We start from the raw sequence: 13629 nt of genomic DNA, 5'->3' as shown, positions 1-13629 counted from the left end.
TTTTCAAGCATATAACACACAAACACATACAGACATACTCACAGGCCTACAGGACACAAACACACACACACACACACACACACACACCACTCACACGGAACCACATTGCCCATCTGAGCCCCCGTGCACATTATCATCTGAGGCCCTATTCTTCCCAGCCTTTGATTAGTGTCCTCTCATGTCCTCTTGAAATGAGACACAGATGACCTGTGCAGTCATAGCCTTTCCCATTGGGCTCTGTGACACTGCCAGGAAGCTCATTTTGCCCATACGTCCAAGCCTTTATGCTTTTCTGTAGTTTCTGCTCTGGGATCCCTCCCCATCCCTGCTCTGTCTGTAAGGCCAGTTTGCTGTGTCTCTGGAGGTAGGAATTAAATGTCAGATAGTGTAGGCAGTTGGGTGGTAGTTTTGCTCAATGGTGGTAGAGTTGCAAATCTGAATGTCCCTCTTGAACTATAATGGTTGAGATGTTGTCAGTACCACATCTCATCCCTCTCTCTCTCCCAAGTCAAGTAGCAAAACACTTGTCCAGGAACCTTGGGGACAACTGAACAATTGAATGAAAAGCCACACCCTTTCTCTTCTACTAACTTCACCACCCCCATCACACACACACACACACACACACACACACACACACACATTGATTTGTGTATCCCTAGTTTGTGTCTAGTTGATCAAGTCATAACTTCACTCAAATACTGAAGGAGAGGACATATTTACTATCATGACAAGGAACAAGTGTCAGATATCTGTTTTTAAAATTTAATCTGTACATACATGTACAAATAACTTGACAGAATGGATTTTTTTGTGTGTAGAATCTATCTCTTTTTTACTCTATTTTCTGTATCATCATGTGTTTTCTCTGATGCCTGCTGGACCCTCTGTAAGAATGCAAGTGCTCTTAACTGCCAGACTCCTTGGAAAGGCTTTGCCCCTTATGCTATCGACTATAGCAAGTGAGGCTATGCCCATGCAAAGCCTCCTCTCTCTCAGGTTTCATGAAGCCAGCAGTCTGTGGCCACCCTGCACCATTTGTTTGCTCTTGAGACGCTATGCATGCTATTCTCCATGTCAGTGGCAGTGGTTGGTATGAAAAAAAAGGCCCTTCAGCAGCACGGGCATCTTCAAGCATCAGGAAGGATGCCTGCCTGGAGGACACAGAGGAGCAGAAAATGAAGAGAAGAAAAAGCCATGACATTGAAGAGGAAGTCACCCAAAGTAATGAAAGCAAAGAACAATATATAGGCTTCCAATGTGTGAAGGGCAGAAACGTCACAGGATAGCTACAGAACCTGTCTCCATGGCTTCCTCTTGGCTAAGTCAGTCCACCTTCTCACAGTAGTGTCAAGCATTATAGGCTGTTTACATTCACTTGTGGCCCTGTGCCCCCGCCTCAGGAAATCTCTACTGGCCAGCATGAGCAGTTTCTTTCCACTTATCAGGTTTATGGCTCTGCGTAATCAGCACAGGGCCTGTTCCATGGGCTTTCCACGGGTTGTTTTGTTTTGTGTTGGCCAGGTACTTTCCTCCATACACACCCCACTAAACAAAAATCCTAACAGATTAGGATTCCAGTTCCTCCATCCCTGCTTTCAAGGAGATGGAAAACTAAGGCCAGACAAAGAGACTAACAACTGGGATTGCTTGATCTGGTGAGCAAGTGACTGGCAATTAGCATAGAACAATAGAGACACAGATGTTTCGGGTTTGAGAGACTTAGAAACTCCTTAGTTCATGAATTGTAGGATTCGACCCATGTCTCTGTAGGTAAAGTATTTGTCATGCAAACATGAAGACAGGTGTTCAAATGCACAGAAGCCAGATAAGTGGATGGTGGATGTGGTGGCATTTGGAAGGCAGGCATGAGATTCCTGAGCAAGCTGGCTAGCCAGACTAGTCAGAGTGATAGCTCCCGACTCAAGGAAAGGCTCTACTTCAATATGCAAGGTGGAGCCCGATCACGGAAGACATTTCATATTATCCTCTGGCTTCTATACATATAAGCATGCAAATACGTATGTACTCGTGCACTTATGAACATGGATATACATGTGCATGCACACCATCTACATATATTTGCAAAAATAGTAGCTCAAAACCTAGGATCTGTGAGCCACGAAGTTGGGCTTAAGGGAGTCTATAGACCATGCTGAAATTGTTTTGCAAACTTTTTCCTTTATGTGCATGTGTACATAAAGAAAAAAATTTTGAGGCCCCAGCTCTTTAACTATAATCACAGTTGGAATCATGTCCACCTCCATTTTTAACCAAGGATGCTCAGAAAAGTGTGTATTGGTGGGAGCTGGCACTGGTGTTGGGTGACATGGTAGGTATTTAGCAGGTGTGGACTCAAATCTCATGTGTGTAAGATACAACTGACCTGCCTAAAATACAAGTAGCAGAAACTGCTAGGAACTGAGACCGCCCAGCTCATCGGTGGTTCTCTCAAGCTAGCCCCAAACCTGGTTAGTGGCATAGATGGTTTTATCAATCAATCAATCAACCAATTACTCATCAATCAATCAAAGCAAGAAACATGCTAGAGCTCACATGCTTTCAAATTTCATTTCTCACAAGTATATTGCAATCTATGAAAACCACGAGTCCAGAGCATGCCATCTTAGAAATTCTAGCCCATTTAGAAGTGAGCAGAGGATTGCGCCTCTGACTTTGCATGTGATAGGCAAGCACTCGACAGTTAAGTTACATCTCTAGTTCGGGATTTTTTTTTTTTTTTTTAGGAATTCCTAGGCACTTGGTCTTTGTTCCCATTAATATTTCAACTTTGAAAAATGAAAATGCAAATACTCAAGACTATGAGCTACTAGCTGAATGAATAATCTTTTCTAGCCACTCTGATTCAGGGTTGCCAGCCTCAGCCTGTGGAATGTCCTCCTGACAGTTCAGGGAACCTGGCTAGAATGCCTCCTCTTTTTCTCTCTCTCTCTCTTTCTCTCTCTCTCTCTAAACATGGAAAGGAGCACTGAAAGCAATGTAGTGTTGCTGCCAGTCTGCTTCGAAAAAGTGACAGGTGCCTTGGCTTCAGAGTTAAGTGGGAGGAATTATGCAATCTTAGCTGAATGTTAGGGTTGTGAGGTCACTTGGATGGGTGTTTAAATCCTGGCTCTGCATCTCAATGGGTGTGTGATGTTGGGCGAAATTATTTAATCCTTCTGAGCCTCAGTTTCCTTGGCTGCAAAGTGGGGATAACAATCGTATCTAGAAGGATTAATTGAGATTATCCGTGCAAAGTGTCTCACAAAGTCTAGCATATGGGAAGGCTCACCAAAGGTTAGCAGTTAGTACAAGTGATTATTGTGACTTGTGTCTGTGATTAAACACAGCTTTGAGTTCAGTGTGTTTGTGCCAAAATTGCTTTCAGAGGAGAAGCTCTGGGCTGGTTCTTTGAGTCTCACCCCGGTGCCCAGAAAGACACTAGACTGTTTGGGATTGGAGTCCTAATGTTTAGTAAGTGCCTGTCTCGCACTCACTTGGATGAACGATTGGTTTTCTCCCTGTGCACATATCGCAGCATTGCTGTGTGAGTGGGTGAGAACAGACTCATAAAATCATCAAACAGACATCTCCTCTGCTTCTGCCTCCTAGATTGTAAAAGTGTTCGAATGAGTGATGGTGACCACAGTGAGCGCAAGGGGAGACACTCGCCAAATGAAAAGAGATGCCAAGCCACGTAAATCGTAGTTATGGCTTCCATGGTCTTCGGGTGGCAGAGGGTATGAGATCTAAGACAACCACAACATCTCAATGCGCCATGTCTCATCCCCAAGGAAGGAGGCTGGCTTTGTGGTAAGGGGTTCTGTGAGGGACTGACTATGCTTGGTACAAGCCAGCTCACCAAGCATACAGGAGGAAGCCTGCCATCTTACCACATTCTCTTCAGCCAAGTCTTCTCCAGGCCAAACCAGGATGGTTTCTTGATCCTAGCCTTTCTTCTGCCACCACGATTAAGGCAGAAATCAAAATGGCCATTGCCAAGCTAGCTGTGGTCTTGGTTTGGAAGAGAAGAGAGGCCTATGTATTGAAGAGAAGCCTTGTGAATTCCCTTAAGCAGCTTCTTTCTTCTTGGGACCTGTGATTCGTCATTTGAGGGGTAGACAAGATGGATACTTTAGCATCGTCTTCATTATTATTCATCTCATTGTTATTCATTGTAATTATAATTCCTTGTAATTATCACAGAGCAACTTCTCAGCAGCCACCCCACTCGTGAAGGCATTCCTTCTCATTACCTAGCACTTGCCCATAACTAGGGGATTAACATTAGCCCAATGCAGACACTAGGCATAGACTTCAAATAAAAATGTCAGTGTGAGAAAGTTATTTTCTGAGGCAAAAGTTAGTCTCCAGTGCCCACTTTCTCTCAGCTTGTTGGTGTGTAGCATCTTTCCTCATATGTGTTTGCCCTTGGAAAATGGAATTACCCCCAGACACAGAAAATCATCTTCTTCCAAATGAACATGGAACAGTAAATTAAATGATTTGAAAAAGCTTGAGCAGTGATGGGAACGTATCTTAGTTTGCGGAGTACTTGCCTAGCTTGCGTGAAGCCTTGAGAATGAAGGCCACCACAACAGGACGTACATAACCCAAGTGTGGTACCACACACCTGTAATCCTGACACTTGAGAGCTGGAGGCAGAGAGCTTATCCTTGGTACTGTGATGGGTTTAACGTTACTCTCTCAGAGAGGGAGAGAGAGAGACAGTGTGGAAGGGAGGAAGGAAGGAAGGAAGGAAGGAAGGAGGGAAGGAATGAAGGAAGGAAGGAAGGGAGGGAGGGAGGGAGGGAGGGAGGGAGGGAGGGAGGGAGGGAGGGAGGGAGGGGAGAAGGAAGGAAGGAAGGGAGGGAGGGAGGGAGGGAGGGAGGGAGGGAGGGAGGGAGGGAGGGAGGGAGGGAGGGAGAGGGAGGCAGAGAGAGAAAGAGAGTAGCTTAATTATAAGTCATCCATCCTTATCAAGGGGGCGGGTACCATATACATGTGTGTGCACAGTCCTGTGACTGCAACAAGTCTGTTCAAAGTGTCAGTAGGAGTGACTGTCTAAACCAGAACCAGACTTCCTAGGCAAGCCCATTGTGACCATGAGCTGAGTGGACTCATTTTCTCTATAATTTCTCTTTAGTCCACCCTCTGACTGTGGAATGAGCGATGTAGAGAATAAAGTAAACTGGAGCTTCCTGGGCCTCCTATGAGCCTACCAGGCATCCTTTAGATCTTCTGCCAAGATGAGGCTAAGCCAGAGTGTTCCTGGCCCGGTGTAAGCACGCTACCTTCCTGTTCAGTGCTACAGTGCACATTGTTTTGACATGTGCCATACCTTCCATCACACACTGCCTGGGGGCCTGAGGAAGGTGCACATTTGACAATGAGGAATTCCCAAGCATCTGTGCACAGAGAACTCCTGGTTTCCCTCCTTCTCCTCCACGTGGTTAGCTTTCCTGGGGGGGTCAGAGACCAACGAATAGTGCAGAGTCCACAAAGGGGTTCTGTTTCTCATGGCCTGTTCCTGGGACAGATCAATTTGGTACTTTGGGAGATGGGTTAGCTTTCTGGGGGGGGGGGTGTCTCTGATTTGTTTTCTTTCAGTCCAGCATGTGACATCTAGCTCCACTTGGCTGTGATCTCTGTTGTCACTGGGAATTGAGCGAATCATGAACCTAGAGGTTCTTGCTTGTCCCATTTCAGACCTTGTACCTTGTTCCCAGAAATAATCAACCCTGCCAACCAGTTTCCAAATCCTGAATTTGAGATGTTGAGGCTTCTTGCGTTGCTTTTGTTTTGTTTGTTCATTTGTTTGTTTAAATCAAAGTCTAGTTACATCCCTCAGGCTGGCCTCAAACCCTTCCTCCCCCTACCTTGGTCTTCAGAGTACTGGGATTGTAGGAGTGAGCCACCATACCCAGCGACTGTAAGGTTTTCCAGGAAGCACCCATGCAGAACCTGATCTTAAAGAACAGGCTAAGAATCCACCTCCCCGGCCCCGGCCAGCCTGCGCTCACTTGCTGATGCTGACCTGCTTAGCTCTCAGGGGTCCCCAGAAGTGTTCCCACCAAATGCAGGCAGAGAGTGTACAGTAATTCTCATTTTGATTGCAGACACACCTCTGGGTTTTCCATGAACATCTAAAGCATCCCTTCGCTTCTTCTTGGGCTAGTCTCTTGGCTCTTTTTCATCACAGCTCTCTTCCTTACCTTCTTCATTTCTCTTGTTAAGTTTTTATTTTTGCATCCCACTGCCATGCTGTGACAACTAAACAACATCAGATATCAGAGTGTGCTACACTAACAGTGAGGGGCACCATTTCATTATAGACAGTGAGGAGTGGCATTTCATTATACCTTCTCTAGGAGATAAATTGTTTTTGAAAGACATATAAGAATGTAAGGTGACCATCCCAAATAATTTCCTACTTTCTCCCCATTGGGTAATCTTATACTTCTTTAAATCAGTAATAATTATACAACCTCACTACTAACAGGCCTTTAAATTATCTGAGTGGTGGGGCAAGGGGTAGGACATTCAACTGTGTTAAGCTGGCAGAGATACATTTCCTTTTTGTAGACTGTAAGGCAGGGAGTGTGAAAGTGACCAGCTCCCTTGAAGAGCTGTGCTGAGAGGGAGTCAGGACAGCACCAGTGAAGAGCAACATGGGAAAGCTGAAGGTACTGTGGAAACTCCCCCAGCCCCATGGATGTGAGTTTATCACTCATCTGCTCTTACACCAGTTTCAAGTTCCCTTCCATCACCTTCTGCAAGCAATGCCCTCCCTTGTCGGCTCTGGATTCGTCTTCCTTCCAGAGAGCTGGCTTGTGTGTTTTGTTTGAATTCAGATGTCCTGTTCCCAGGTTGCCAACCCCCATAGATACTGGGGTCTAAATTGATCACCAGCATCTTCGGGGCCTTCCCTTTGGGTGTCAGCTGTGCATTTGAGTTACTCTGACCCTCTTTCCTCATCCCTGCTTCCAGTTCCTTTGGAAGATTAACAGATAACTTCCTCTGGAGGCTTCATCAGCCTCCCACTCTGGCCAACCTCCCAGCCTTGTCAGAGGTCAGAACATCTTTGTGTGACTCTGTAGATTCGTTCTGAAGCCTCAGGACCTGTGACCAGAACAAAGCCAGGGTGGATCAATCTGCAGTCAAGAGCTGGGGAACAAGCTGAGCTGGCCTTTTATAGGGTCCCTAATTTAGTATTTCCACCACATTCCTTTTCTCTTTGTCACTTAGCTTTAAATCTGTCACTTTGCCAAATCATCATGTTAAGCAAAAGAAGCCAGACCTGGAAAGACAAATATCACATGGCTTCTCTCATATCGAAGAGATCTCCAAGCAGAAGGGCTGACTACTTGGAAATGGACAAGAAAGGGTAGTGAGAGGTGGGGATGCTCAGAATACGTTGTGTTGGTGGATGAGAATGTCATAATGAAACCCATCAACTTGTGCAATGACTGATGGATGCGAGTTCAAAACAAAACAAAACAAAAACAAACAGAAAAAGAACTTTCAATGAATGTTCAACAAGAGTGATTGGCAGACATGAATCAGAAGTCACCTCCTGGGTAGGGAAACTTGACCTCGGCAAGTGCCAGCACAGATGCAGGCTGCTATGGTCTCCAGTGCACTACCACCTTGTGTCCCCACTCCCTTTTCCGTTTCAGACACTTGCTGAATAGCCAGCAACCCTCTGTGTGTGTGTGTGTTGTAAACTGAGCCAAAAAGGAGGAATCAGAAATTGCTCTCTTTTGAGTATTTTGAGGGATGGTGAAACCTTGTTAGGAATGTTGCTCCAGGGACTGAGAAAACACCATATGTGGGAAAGCATTGCTAAGTGAGGAAAAGAGCATGTGCCTGCTGGTTGGGATCTTGGAAGAGCATAAGCAGGGGACTGGGCACTGGGGAGAGGGTAGGAAGGGGTTTTTACTGAGGTCTTTAACAGGTCTTTTTCTAATTATAGCCCAGAAGAGCCTGGGGACTATGGCTGCTTTAGAGCCAAGGCCTCTATTTTCTTTGGGAAAAGAAGGCAGAGTTGATTGGCTTCCAATTCAGGCTTGGCAGAAGCCCATGCGGGATTTCAGGCCAGTAAGCCGTGCCTTGGGTAGGTCTTGATTGGTGTCAGTGCCCATTCAGTCAGCAGACATTGCAACTCTGCAGTGTGTGGAGCCATAGGCTGGGCTCGTAGGGTGTGTGGGTTAGAAAGACAGGGTTCTCCACTGTGGAAGAGGCTACCTACCACTCATAAGAACAGTGGGGCAGTTGCTGAAGCTGCTGACTAAAGTAGCTGATGCATTAGCAAAGTCCCCATGAGCAAAAGTTGTGCCTGTTGTGCTTGGCCTAGAATGAGCTGACACTGCCTTCCTGTTTCCAGGCCCCACCCCAGGGAAACAGTCCCCCAGGGGAAAACCCTAACCCAAGAGACACAGTAGGAAGTGAAGGGACCGCTGACCTAAAAGGAACCAGAGATCCCACTCTGCCTTTTCTCATGGCCGGCATAAGCACAACCTCACTCTCTGACTTCCCACAATTGCTTCCCTAATCTCCCATTCCTGCACATCCGAGGCCTGCTGCTCCTTCTCTCCTACAAGCAGCACGGCTGCTCTGAGCTCCAAGCATGGGTGAGCAACGGCAACCGGAACAGCCATGCTGGTCCAGACTGCTGGGAGCCAGATGTAGCAAGAGGAATTTTCCAGATGCTTGGTTCTCTGTGCGTGCATACAGCAGGAGCAAGCGCAGCCCACAGGTTGCCATAGACAACTCAAGTTCATATCCAACTACCATTTCTAGTACACTCGCTGCCTGTCTGACTGTGTCCTTTTAGTTACCTGCTCATGAAGAAGCCTTGTTGAGCTCAAGAACCAAATGTCCTCTGTTCTCCCCTGCAGTCCACTTAGGCCCTAGTTTCCTGATCTGTAAAAATGACGTATCTAGAGTCCTTTGCAGCCTCAATTTCGTGTGTTTGGGGAAATTCTTGTCCCATTATTATTGGGCTTGCTTTCTCCAAAAAGGAAGGGAGGGAGGGAGAATAAATATACCAAACGGTGTCTAGAGGATGCTTGCTAGGATCTGAGAGAGCCTTGCAAACAGTTGAGAAACACTTAGCAGTCAGCACGTGACATACTCTCATGAGTCACTCCACACTAGATTGATGGTAAGCAAGAGTCAAGATGAGGGGATGGGTGAGATCCATGCTCACCTCCACTGCTCTATGAAGGATGCAGGACCTACTAGAGCAGCCATTTGGAGGACAGGCTGAGAGAACACAAAGGAAGCATGCTTGCTGGTACTGAGGGTAATTGGAGCGCATCAGAGTGAGGCCGGCTTGTGAAGGCAGCAGCGAGGAATGAGAACAATGTCAGCAGAAGTGACCATGAAAACGGAAAGGACTTACCCGTGAGTCACAGAGCTTGCTCCGGCAGCAGGACAATAGTGAATCAGATTGGAGTATGGGATGTGGGAGCCCAATACAACTGTGATCGGAAGTCAGGGTGAGAGGATGAAGACACCCATCACCTCTCCCTGTTAGGTTCTCTGTGTAAAATAGCTATAGGCTATACCTGGAGTTTCGCTCAAAGGTCCATGCAGGAAAGGTTCAGTCCTGGCTCAGCGGGGGCTGAAAGCTTGTGAGAGATCTTTCTGTCACCTGGGGTATTGCTCTCTCCTCCTTTCCACTGCCTCCCCCTACCAGACCCCACATTTTTTTTTCTCCAGACCATGATTGATTTTTTTTCACTTAAGCACAGTTTTTCTGCCATATCACCAGAACCAAAGCAACAAGACCAATTCATGATGAACGGAAACCTCAAAAGCTATGAGCCCAAGAACACCTTCACCTTTTCTTAATAAACCAACGCTCTTCGGTATTCGTTACAGTAACTGAAAGCTGACCAGCGCAAGGGAAGGCATGAGGCTAGATGTGCTTTTTATTTTTATTTTTTATAAGATTTGCTTTTCTTTTTATTTGCATGAGGGTATATGCACATGCTACATGTGTGCCGGTGCCCATGGAGATCAGCAGAGGCTGTTAGATCCCCTAGAATTAGAGCTACCTATAGTTGTAAACTACCCAACAAGGGTCCTCTAACATAACAGCAAGGACACTCAGCTGCAGAGTCAGCTTTCCAGCCTTTGATGGAAGCTTTTTAGCACTAACCTTTGTTTCAAAATTCAGGCTCCCACCACAAAGATTTTTTTTTATCCCAAGTCCACTGTACCATCCAATATCCATCTTGTCCAACCATCCTCCTAATCACCTTGCCAACCTCTATATGGCCTCTTACTTCATCTGGAACCCCGCCCACACATCCATCATCCCTGATTTGTCGCCCTGTAAACAGTATCCTTGTGTGTTCATACTTATAGGGTCCAGGCTTTGGGACAATCTGAAAAATTGTTTTTATTTTTATTTTTTGGAAAGACTTCTAGTTTCAAATGATTTTATTGCAGCTGGCCTGGGGTAGGGGTAGGGGCTCAAGCTCCTTGTATGTCCTTTATTTTGTGTTCCTTAAGTTTTGTTTTGTTAGTCTTAGAAGATTGTCGGAAATGTCACTTTCCTGCAGAATGGGAGGGAGATTACCCTGTGGGAACCATTTTCCTGGGATAACGCAATTCCTGGAGCAGTCTCTAGGGTAGGCAGCCATGGTAGAACCCTTCCCTTAGCTTTGACCTTGAAGGAGTCTGTTACCCTGAGAGTAGTTCTCAGGAAAGGAAGATGGTCCTCTTATCACAGAGGCAGGTCAGGAGCCAGCGGGAAGATGTTAATGCCTGGGACACTGTTAGCCTTTGGGGATGAGAGAGCAAGCCATATTTCAGAGGAGATGGGGAGAGAGGCAGTGTGGCAATCTCCAGGGACGGGCTCCTCAATGAAGGTTCTGAATCAGGACTTCTTTTCTACAGCCTGCATAACCTTTGTTTGTTCCCTTTGTATTCCCCCTGGATTCTATAACATCTTTCTGAAAATACCAACACCGAACCAAGGGAAAGGGTTTTATTTTCCATGTTAAAACAGGACTCTGAAGAGAAAATGCCCATGGGGCCATTGAGGTGGCAGCAGCGGTGATGAAAGACTGAATGCTCTGGGGTTGGGGGGAGGGGATTGCCAGGTCAGGGTCACCAGCACAGCTATCTTTCCACCGGAGAGTCTCCCTCCTGGGCTAACCTTCCGGAAACACAAACACCTTGGCCCTAGTGCAGGCGAGCTGAGTGGGGAAGATTTCCAGATCCCACTGCAATTCCTCCAGGACTCGCCAGGAGCCCTGTGCTCAGGTTCTGTTATGGTAACAGAAGAATGGTGCGGTGGGTTAAAGTGCCACGTCAAACGGGAGATGGTGGAGTCAGACGGAGGACTGTGAAAAGCAATAGGTATAATGGAAACTGAAAATCCCTAAGAGGAAAAAGAGAACATCCCAACCCTCGCTACCCAGAGCAGGTGGGGCCATCGTCTGGGCTGAGTCTTGCTGCATCTCTGTCTTCTGCAAGGATTGCAAGGAGTTGGTGGCTCCTCTGAGGGGTGTCCTGGTGACAGGTGTCTTTCTGGGAGTCGGGCAGAGAACCTTGAGACTTAGGCCCTCTCAGCAGGTGCCTAGTGGTCTTGTGTTTGCTTACAAGGGTAGCAGGGCCAGGAAGGAGCTTCTCTTTGATGCTGTACTTTAAAATCAGCAACAGACCCGGTTCGCAGCCCTTGTATGTCCCTCTGGATGAGACTGATACCATTACATGTCTGGAGGAAGTTAAGAGGCTCTGAGCCGATCCAGAGATACATTGATGCAGTCCTCACAGTTGTCTCAGTAGAGTGGACCAAGTAGCTTCCCGAGCTCCAGGGATGTTTAAAGACATCATCCCTGCACAGCAGGAGGCTGAGGAAACAATGCAGACATCTTTTGTAAAAATACAATTAGTGTTGTCAGTCTAGGAAGCAAGCAATCAGAAGACCAGTGCTGCATTCCCCAGGGTTTCTCAGGGGCTGGGCGAGGAAACCCCGCCCCTTCTAAATAACAGGGAGGAGTTTCGGTGCTTTGTTAGACTGGTGGTACCCTCTCCTCACTCTCAGATTGTCAGCCTCGGTGGCTGATGCCAGAATGACAGGGGCTCTTCCGGCCAGCTGTTAACACCTGTGTTTCCTTTTTTCAGATCTTACAGGTGAACAAGGTGATGTCCATCTTGTTTTATGTGATATTTCTTGCTTATCTCCGTGGCATCCAAGGCAACAGCATGGATCAAAGGAGTTTGCCGGAAGACTCTCTCAATTCCCTCATCATCAAGCTGATCCAGGCGGATATCTTGAAAAACAAGCTTTCCAAACAGATGGTGGATGTTAAGGAAAATTACCAGAGCACCCTGCCCAAAGCAGAGGCACCCAGGGAACCAGAGCAGGGAGAGGCCACCAGGTCAGAGTTCCAGCCAATGATTGCAACGGACACAGAGCTACTACGGCAACAGAGACGCTACAATTCGCCCCGGGTCCTGCTGAGTGACAGCACCCCTTTGGAGCCCCCTCCCTTATACCTAATGGAGGATTATGTGGGCAACCCGGTGGTAGCCAATAGAACCTCACCACGGAGGAAACGCTATGCAGAACATAAGAGTCACCGAGGAGAGTACTCAGTGTGTGACAGTGAGAGCCTGTGGGTGACCGACAAGTCCTCAGCCATTGACATTCGGGGACACCAGGTCACAGTGCTGGGGGAGATCAAAACCGGTAACTCTCCTGTGAAACAATATTTTTATGAAACGAGATGTAAAGAAGCCAGGCCGGTCAAAAACGGTTGCAGGGGGATTGATGACAAACACTGGAACTCTCAGTGCAAAACTTCGCAAACCTATGTCCGAGCACTGACTTCAGAAAACAACAAACTCGTAGGCTGGCGCTGGATACGAATAGACACTTCCTGTGTGTGTGCCTTGTCGAGAAAAATTGGAAGAACATGAATTGGCATCTGTCCCCACATATAAATTATTACTTTAAATTATATGATATGCATGTAGCATATAAATGTTTATATTGTTTTTATATATTATAAGTTGACCTTTATTTATTAAACTTCAGCAACCCTTACAGTATATAAGCTTTTTTCTCAATAAAATTCGTGTGCTTGCCTTCCCTCAGGCCTTTCCCATCTGTTAACCTTGTTTTGTGATTGGGCTCTCGGGAACCCTTCTGTAAAACCTGTGTACACCAGTATTTGGCATTCAGTATTGTCAAGGCCATGACTGTGGTTTCAGTAAACTTTCTTAAAATCGGATGATGTCAGAGTTGTGTATAAACAGAGTTCTCCCCCACCCCCACCCCCGTATATTCCACATTGGATGAATGAATTAAAGGAATCACTATGCCCCCACCCTCACCCCCATTAAAAACTGCACCTTGTAGTGTGAAGCTCGGCATTCACCTCTGGGCAGCAAGCTCACACCCAGGTCCTCCCTTGCTCTTCCCAGCCATAGGCTTGCCAATTAGAATTGTGGTTTGCGCCAATAATAACAGACCTGACAATTTTATTTCTCAGCACATTTGTTGTTTGGGGGTTGTGTAAGGCTTGGAGTTTTCTTTTTTCCTTTTGGCTTTGGTTTTGTTTTTGCTTTTGGTAAGTAGTTTTCATCCTTTTACACAGATAGGGA

At 46.5% G+C, this 13629-nt stretch overlaps 1 protein-coding gene across 5 annotated transcripts in view; it reads left to right on the top strand.

The window, feature by feature from the left end:
• The window catches only part of Ntf3 (neurotrophin 3), a 65361-nt gene extending 52105 nt beyond the window's left edge, over positions 1–13256 (top strand). For all 5 annotated transcript variants that reach the window (XM_006505715.3, NM_008742.3, NM_001164034.1 and 2 more), the window contains one exon: positions 12145–13256. In XM_006505715.3, the coding sequence (XP_006505778.1) occupies positions 12145–12942 (798 nt within the window). In that variant the 3' untranslated portion in view covers positions 12943–13256. The remainder of the gene's footprint in view (positions 1–12144) is intronic.
• Positions 13257–13629: the final 373 nt, after the last annotated feature.

Source organism: Mus musculus, chromosome 6 (assembly GCF_000001635.26).
Source record: "Mus musculus strain C57BL/6J chromosome 6, GRCm38.p6 C57BL/6J".
Lineage (NCBI taxonomy): Eukaryota > Metazoa > Chordata > Mammalia > Rodentia > Muridae > Mus > Mus musculus.
Note: the sequence above shows the minus strand (reverse complement) of the source record. Positions and strands in the feature narration are given on the sequence as shown.